The sequence below is a fragment of the Lathyrus oleraceus genome, chromosome 3, assembly GCF_024323335.1.
Source record: "Lathyrus oleraceus cultivar Zhongwan6 chromosome 3, CAAS_Psat_ZW6_1.0, whole genome shotgun sequence".
Classification (NCBI taxonomy): domain Eukaryota; kingdom Viridiplantae; phylum Streptophyta; class Magnoliopsida; order Fabales; family Fabaceae; genus Lathyrus; species Lathyrus oleraceus.
This window is the reverse complement of record NC_066581.1, coordinates 521,813,032-521,822,421: the sequence shown is the minus strand read 5'-3', so window position 1 is coordinate 521,822,421 and position 9,390 is coordinate 521,813,032. Positions and strand designations below refer to the sequence as shown.

At 33.4% G+C, this 9,390-nt stretch overlaps 1 protein-coding gene across 1 annotated transcript; it reads right to left on the bottom strand.

Moving 5' to 3' along the window:
- Positions 1–4,552: 4,552 nt before the first annotated feature.
- Positions 4,553–5,509, bottom strand: LOC127131953 (uncharacterized). The gene has a single exon (XM_051060830.1). It carries the CDS (start codon positions 5,507–5,509, stop codon positions 4,553–4,555), a length of 957 nt encoding a protein of 318 aa, XP_050916787.1.
- Positions 5,510–9,390: the final 3,881 nt, after the last annotated feature.

Sequence of the window (9,390 nt, the reverse complement as noted above, 5' to 3'; positions counted from 1 at the left end):
TTGGTTATGCAAAGGGAAGGTATTAGCAACCTAAACATCTATAATACTCTATAGGAACCTCTTTTAAAATGTGAATTTTGACTTAAAAATGGAGTTATTTGCAAAATAATGGGGAGATGAGAAGAGAAATGTTTTTTTCTTTTAATTTTTGTGTTTGCCAAGACTTTCTGAGCCTCGTGCCTACGTACCAGCAAAGTGCAATGGAGGATCAAAACCTCGTAGTTCGTGGTAAAAATAACAAAGATGTTTGTTTTGATTCATTTTTAATGAAAAGACATTTTTTCATTTTAAGGAGAATACTCAACTAACCACCCACAAATATGAGAACTTTGCATCACCATGGAGAAGGGATCCAACTTGGATAAAGATCAACAAGTATGCCACTAGCTCTCTTAGGTGGAAAATAATTATCATCAATACTATGGGGATAGGAGAATTACATCTCAACTATGGAAATGACTCATGTCTCGACTTTGAGAAAATTTTTTTAAAAGAAAAAGTCCATAAAGGGAACAAAATAGTTTGAATGAGTTATGTATTTTTTAAGTCTTTTGAAATTGATTTGAACATGTTTAAGATGTATTAGAATTTATTTAGAAAAGATTTTGAAAATCACTTGACAAAAGTTAAGGTTTATTGAGAAAGTGGTTCAAGTTTGAAAACGGGAAGAAAAAAAAGAGAGAAGATTTTGAAAATTAAAGAAGGGGAGAAGAAGAAGAGACTATCCTAGAACATAATATAAAAGATAAGGAGGAAAGATCTGACAAAGAGGTAGCAAGCTTTATGACATGAGTCAAACAAGAACTTCCTCCTTTAGATTAAGCCTTAAGCAAGCCAAATAAGCAAAGAATAATCCATGTGTCAGATGAAACCAAAGTAACCAAGCCAAATCTTCAAAAGAAACCCAAAGTCAAAGGTACTAGATGAACTCCGAGGTCTCAAATCATAAAACTCTTAAATCAAGGGTCAAGATCCTGGTTCTAAGTTCATAACTCCACAATAATACCAATGATAGTAACCTCAAGTCCATGAATCAAGAGAACCAATTTTTTTAGAGTTTTTCCTTTATTAATGTCTTTAAAATAAAAAGAAGGTCCAATTCGACAAATGAAAGAAGAGCATAAACATAAACAAAGGTCCAAGTGAAGAAAGAGAAAATAACATAAGCACAAACAATATGATATGAGATGCTGGAAAAAAAAGCATAAAGTAAATAGCAAGAAATAAAAAGCATAAGATAAATGACACTAAAATAAATTTAATACAATAGTATGTTAGTAAGTTGTGTTAGTAATATAAAATAGAAAGAAAGTTTTTCATTTTTGGGAGAACACTTAATTATTCACCTACAAGTATTAAAACATGGACCTCTACATCACCATGAGAAGGACTCCAACTTGGATAAAATTAACAAGTATGTCACTAGCTCTCTTAGGTGAAAAGGAAACAATATTTTTCACACAATACCATGGTGAGTAGGAGACTTACAATCTCACTTATGAAAATGACTTACTTTCCAATTCGGGATAAATTTAGCACCATGTTAAGCAATCGTAATTGGACTTATATAGAAGTCACAACTATTTGAGGTCGGTCAATAATAATATTTGTGTTAATACATGTTAGAGAAATGATATGTAAATCATTCTCCTAAAGCTATGCCACACAAAAAAGAAAAGAGGATGGATCAAGCACAATGGTTAGGAGAGTGGTCAATTACATTAATCAATACTTCATGATACTTAGGACAAACTTATGCATCAATCCAAGGTACCTTAAATGGTCCATGATCAATTAGGACGTAGATTTGAAATGATGAAAGTTCATGAAGTACCAATCCACACATCATGAACAAGATGGGTACAAACCATCCAACTCATCAAGAGAAAAAGGAAGAGAAAGAGATGAAGAATAATAGAACAAGAGAAACCAAACCCAAATTTGATCAAAGGATTGATCAAGTCATCATTAAAATCAATCATCCATCTTGGTGGATTAATGTTTAAAACAATCAATACCCAAGATTCGTTGAGTTTGATGAGACATATGATCAAAATAGTCAAGATCCAAGGCCAACAAAAGTCAATAAATGTAAAACAAGCATAACATGCAAGAAAATGAAATAAAATGCATCAAAAATATTTTTTAAATGAATTTTAAAAGGGAAATAAAAGAGAAAATCCATAAAGCCCTTCAAAACACCAAATAAATGGCGAAGAAAATTATGGAAGGTTGGACATAAAATAATAAACATAAAATAATTTTTTCAGAATTTTTAAATGCATAAAGTATTTTTAAACAAATTAAAACAAAAGGAAAAATAGGAAATTCAAGAAAAATAGAAAATCAGGAAAATAAAATATGGAAAAATAAAAATCAGATGAAGAAAAATAAAAGAATATTTTAGAAATTATTTTGGATTTTTTTGGATGAAAGATGAATTTTCTATTAATCTTTAAAGAAAATGAAATTTAAAATAAAAAAAGAAAGAAAAAGAAATTAAAATAGAAAAAAGCGGAGACATTGGATCTGACCCCACTAATTGACGTGGCAGATCTAACAACCATCAGGCTAGGGCGCATGGTGGAAAATAGCCAGAATAAACATGGAATCACATTCAAAATGGACCAATCAGAACATTTCAAAATGTCAACGTGTATAACCAACTCAGATGTCCTGAAACAAATCCAGTCATCTTCTCTAGTGATCCCTCATCGGAGCTTCATCGTTTGGAAAATTAAGAACATGAGACTACCACCAATGTGATCGCCTCCTCATCTCGAATTTGACTTCATGCTCAAAATTCATTTATCTAAATTGAGCATGGATAATTTCAGAGAAGTTTCAAAAACAAGCAAGCCATGAAAAGAAAAATTAAATGATGAACATGATCAATCAACATTAGATAAGTTAGAGGAAAGAATCAGAGAGCGAAAGACTACATCGTAGTAAATTGTTTGAGTTCAAATGATGCTCAGAACTACCTAGTCCAAATGATGATCAGAGGTTGAAGAAGCTTGATCTGGTCAGGGCACTTCAGAAGGTCTTAGAGTTTGGGAATGGTTGCAAAAGCTTCAGAGAAGACCGAAGATGCTAATGGAATCAAGAAATTGAATTGAAATAACCTAGAAATCAAAACATGATAGCTCAATTTTCTGCAAAAGTTTCAGAGTGAAACATAGGTTCTTTGGCTCTCCAAAGCTTGGGAATGAAACAAATATGTTTCTTTATTTATAGGGAAGTGATTGGCGATCTCATGCGTGCCAAATGATGCTTAATTCATGCAAAACAAATTTGCTCATGATTTGAGAAAAGTGTGACCTGGAAAACCATCAAAACTCGGCCAAATCATGTGTTTTATGGGTCATTTAACTTCTGGAGACTTGGTTAAACATGTTTAGGTCCAAAAAGCATGGTAAATTGCCTTGTAATTGAGGATTGTTGAAGTTCAAAATTCTGATCATGGTAATTTCTTCAGTTCTAAGTCACCATGTTTAACTCAATGGGGCATCTTGCTCATGAGGCTTTTTGATCCCATTCTTCTTGCAATTTTTTCACATCATATCAAAGATCACAATGTTCCAAAGAAGGTTAAATTTGGATGATTGAGCATAAAGTTATGGCAAGTTCAAGTTGACACAAAAATCTGGTAATGCAACTTAGAAAATTCTAAGTCCCAAATGGCTGAAAATGTCCTATAATGTCTCAAAAACCTCTTGGAATAAACTTGTGTACTTGGACTTTTCTTGCATTTCAAGGTACATGGATGATCCTATGAATTCAAAATAAGGTTTCCTTGAATGCCTTTTGATTAAATTGCTCAAAGTTTTAAGTAACTTGTTGAAGAAGGTGTGGAAATAAACACATGAACCTTTGACTTTTCTTGAGAAATAAGCAAAAAAACTTTGAGGTACTCTTGATAGAAATGAGATTTAAATATGCTTGAGAACCTTAGAGATCATGTTTTGAGAGATAAGCCCCTTGAGAATCAATGGCTGAACACACTTTGACTTGAGGAATAAAAAAACCTAGCTGAGGAACCATGCTTGTTGCTCTTGGTGAAAAGCCTTACCTTGTACAATAAACTTTAAATAAAATAAGACATATTTTTTCTATTTTGATTAGTGGTTATATAAGCAATGAACATATAAATACAAAGGTAAAACACCAACAAATAGATGCTTGATGATCCCTGCAAAAGGCAAACCCAAAGATGAGAGGGAGAGGACAAAGATGTGACCTTGTTTATATGCAAGGATGAAAATGATATGTGGGATCTTAGGGTTAAAACTTAGGTATGACAATAAGCATTCTCTTTCTCTAACACCGTGATAGTCTCTTTTAGTTTGCCAACTTCGAACACAGGAACAGCAACAAGTTCAAGAGGCTTGATGCTCATAGAAGGCTCTGGTGGAAATGGCAACAAAACTTCCTTGACCATTTCCTTGACCCACTGAGTGTAGGCTTCCTTGGCTATACAATTCTTCTTTCCCAGCTCATCCCTTCCTTGAGGACAAACCTCTCCCTAAGATCTGATGATCTTCTTCAGTAACTATGGTTTGTCAACCCCTTCATACAAGACAAAATCTTCCAATTGCTTGGAGTCAGGTCTGTCTAACATTGGGTAGCCCAACTGACGCAATGTTAATCTCAGACTGTAACTAGTTCCACCATTTGTAACTAGGAGGGTAACATTATGGAAATTAACACAATTAAGAATGACCTTGACATTGTCATAACTTCTAGAGTACCATAATATATCTTTACCAGTCAGAGACATGATCCTCTGAGACCATTTCGGATTGCCTTTGTTCTCAATTAAAGGACCTTTGTTAGGTAGATGAGATATGAACCATTTGTACAACAAGGGTATACAACACATAGTAGTTCCCTTCTTCTTATGGTTCCTCACATGAATGCAATAGTAAGTATTTGCAAGGAGAGTACGAACATGATTCTTGGTCATAATAGTGTGAATAGAGGCAAAATCCACAAATTCTTCCATGTTAGGGAATAACACAATCCCATACATGAGTAAAGCAAGAATAACGTTCAAAGCATTCCAACTTCCAACGTCAGTGGCTTTGCCTATCTGAAACTTTAATGTAAAACTATGAGTTCCACCTTTAAGTTTGAGGTTGAGTTCTACTTCTTTCTTCTCCAGACTGGGGGCTTCAGATATAAGATGAGACTTGGGAAGCTCCTTTGTGCTGAAAAAAGGAACCCGATTTTTAATTCCAACCCCTAAGATATGAGAATATTCTTCCAAAGTCAGAGCCAACTGATAATCTTGAAAAGTAAAGCACCTCATTGGAGGATTATAGAACTGTACAAGAGTGTGAACGACCGATGTATTAACTTCTGTGTTGAGGATTCCTAGGAGGTTTCCATAGATCTTCTTGAACTCTTCTTTGTTATCAAGAACCATACGAGTCCCTAATCCCCTCAAAGTCTTCAACTGAAGCTCCACAAACTTGTAACTACAAATACCTATTCTACCAGAATTCATATTTTCCTCGAATACTCAATCAACAAATTTAACTCTTGGATTCCTGGAAATGCATATGCAAAATAGTTTTATTATGATGAAATGATGATATACGATGTAATGAAATTCAACATCATAAATTCAAAGTTCTGTTATATTCTGGATAATCTGTACATTTTACTTGATGTAGGTTCAAAGGTTCGATGTAACATGAGAAACAAGGTATGAAGGGTCTTGGTTTCCTCCAAAAACCCAATATCCCCCTAATAGGTATGTACTAGTCTTCAAAGGTGATCCCTAAGAGGTCTCCCAGAGTCATCGATCCAAATGAAAATACCCCGTCGTAGCAAATTCTCGCATGACAAAAGTACTTCATGTAAGTTCAGAGTGCACCTAGGGGGGGGGGGGGGGGGGGGGGGAATTAGGACCAATTAAAAATTATGGTTTTAGAGACAATTTTGTTCTTATTTTTCTTGTTTAGTGATGAGTTTAGAAAGCTATAAAGTGAAGAAAAAATAAAGAACACGAGGATGTATCCTAGTCTCCTTCACAATCCAAAGGTACGTCTAGTCTCCTTTCAACATGAAAGAGATTTTACTATATGTTAGGAATTGTTCAAGATCGATACAATCACCAAGAACAAACCTCTTATGATTCACCAAGTTAATATGATAACAATCCTCTTAAACTCAACTCTCTTGCTTCCAACAATCTTGGCAACAAGGTGTTTACAATCAATTCTGGAAAATATTAAGTAAAGAAAGTATATCACAATATATCAATCACCACGACTGATCTTCTCTTCCAAACAAGAAGTTTACAAGGATATATTAGTGCTCAAGTTTTTATGAATATGAGAGGAATTTTCTGGACTTATATATGTGAACAATGCAGATTTATTTTAATGAAAGTTCAATGATCAAAACACTTGTTCGAAAATGAATAAGTTTAAGATTTCAAATTGCAATGGAAGATGTGACTTTTAATTTCTGAAAATAGGAATGTATATATATATATATATATATATATATATATATATATATATATATATATATATATATCACCTTGACACCTCTATGAATGAGTGTGATTAAATGAAGAGATGCAATGGTTAAAAGATGATATTTGAAAAATGTTCAGATCACAAAACAGTCTTGAAACAGCTACTGCTTCAGTGGAAATCAATTTCTGAAAAGAGGGTAATCGATTTCACTAAAGCGTTGCTACTGAAATATTCAAAATTTAGTGAGGGAAATCTATTTCCCAAAAGGGGGTAATCGACTTCCTTGCCTAAAAATTGAGTTCTGGAAAACACAGAAAGGCAGGACACAAAATGGAAATCGATTCCTGGTAAAGGGGTAATCGATTTCCTGAACTGGATCTTGAGAAAATTATTTTGAAAAAATAGTATAAAAACAATGATATTTGAGACACAATGTACCATGCGTGCAAGGAATATTTGGAGTAATTTTGAGAACTAAGTTGTCAATATATATTGCATGTTTGTACCTTAATATCTCAAGATCAATGCTAGTCTTCAAAATAATTCTTGAATCCTCTAATGCTAGCTTTCACACATATTAAATATTGAGTACTTGATTTGATTAAATGCACTTGAAGCTTTTCCCATACTTATGACATGATCATTTGATTTTCACTTTGTCTTCATCAAAACACATTGAATAGAGAGTCTTGACTTCACATTCTCCCCCTTTTTGATGATGACAAACAATTGAAGCTTTACATACAATCCCCCCCCCCCCCTTGATCCATGCATCCATGTATGAGAGTTTTATAACTTAAGATTTTCTGTAAAATTTGTTAGAGAAAGACACACAAAAAACCATAATATCTTCTCCCCCTTTATCATTAACAAAAAGGATGGGAAAAGGGTTAAAAGTTAAGCATTTTATCATAAACATATCAAAACATAACCAACCAAGGCATGATGTAACCATAGTATTTTTAACAAAACAAGACATAACATAACACAATATAGTAAACCAAGTTGTTAATCATTCAAACACAACATTAAGACACATATTGTTTTAAAGGAACTATAATTGAAAACAATTCAAACAACTTAAATAGAAAAGCTGAAAACAAAACAAACAAAAAAACACGAACATGAAGTCGATTTCTCCAGGAAGGGGAATCAATTTCTGGCCTGCGAATCAGAAATTCCAGAGGCCCATGAAGTTGAAATTTCTTTCAGGAAATCGATTTTTGGGATATGGGTAATCGATTTCTGATGGAATGTTTTTCCAAATACAAAAAGCAGTAACTATGGCATATGAAATATAACAAATATAAACACATATAAAGACACATAATACATATATAACATGTTTAGGCATCACTTGATAATACAATTTCATACAAAAACATATTATAACATAGTGTCACAAATGGGATTGTGAAAAAAAAACATGTAAAATTAAACATATAAATACATGTACCGTTCATCATACGTCTTTTTCATAAAAGATTCCCAATTCTCTTTACATTTTGTATAACGGTTCTCGTGCCAAAGGTTTTGTGAATATGTCGACAAGTTTATTATGAGTATCCATAAATGTAACTTCGACATCTCTTTGAAGCACGTGATCACGAAGAAAATGATGTCGAATGTCAATATACTTGGTTCTTGAGTGCATGGTCGGATTCTTTGTAATATTTATCACACTTGTGTTGTCACAACATAGAGGGATACATCCATGATCGAGTCCATAGTCACGAAGTTGTTTCTTAAGCCAAAGTATTTGTGCATAATAACTACCTGCTGCTATGTATTCCGCTTCTCTCGTACTAAGAGAAACACATGCTTGTTTCTTGCAAGCCCATGATACCAATGCATTTCCAAGAATGTGACATGTACCCCTAGTGCCTTTCCTATTAGTTTTGTTTCATGTATAATCAACATCAGAATAACCAACTAAATTGCAAATACTACCTTTAGGATACTATAGTCCAACATTTGTTGTCCATTTGATATACTTCATGATCCATTTAACGACAATGAGATGTGATTCCTTTGGAAAATTGCTTGAAAGTGAGCACATAGACACCCACTAAACATTATGTCAGGACAACTTGCCATCAAATATAATAAAGAACAAATCATAGCTCAATATTTAGTGATATCAATGTCAACATATGATCCCGAACTCGTTGGAATAGCCATTTCTTTGCAATTATCCATATAAATTTTTTTCAACAATTCTTTGCAATACTTGGATTGGTTGATGAAGATGCCATCCTTTAATTTCTAAATTTGGAGTCCAAGAAAGTAGTTCATTTTTCCCATCATAGACATCTCGAATTCTCCTTGCATCATCGATGAAAATTCTTCACAAAGGTCTTTGTTTGTTGAACCAAATATGATGTCGTCAACGTATACTTGAACCAAAAAGTGCTACCTTTGATCTTCTTAACGATTAAGGTTTTATCAACTTTACCTTTTTCAAATCCTCTTTCATATAGAAAGTTGCTAAGTCTATCATACCATGCTCTTGGTGCTTGTTTCAGGCCATAAAGAGCTTTCTTCAACTTGAAGACATGTGAAGTATTCTTGAAGTCTTCAAAACTGGGAGGTTTTTTGACATAGACTTCTTCATTGATGTAACCTTTCAAGAAAGCGCTCTTGAAGTCAAGTTGGAAAAGATTAAAATTTAGTGTACATGCATAATCAAGTAATACACGAATAACTTCTAACCTTGCAACCAGAGCAAATGTTTCTTCGAAGTCGATTCCTTCTTCTTGATTATAACCTTGAGCCACCAATCTTGCTTTGTTTTGAACAATTATACCATTCTCATCAAGTTTGTTTTTAAACACCCATTTGGTACCTATGATGTGTTTGTCACTTGGCCTAGGAACAAGTTCCCAAACTTGATTTCTCT

Excerpts from the sequence above, each read along its gene's own strand:
- LOC127131953 (XM_051060830.1), bottom strand. The coding sequence starts at position 5,509 with ATGAATTCTGGTAGAATAGGTATTTGTAGTTACAAGTTTGTGGAGCTT.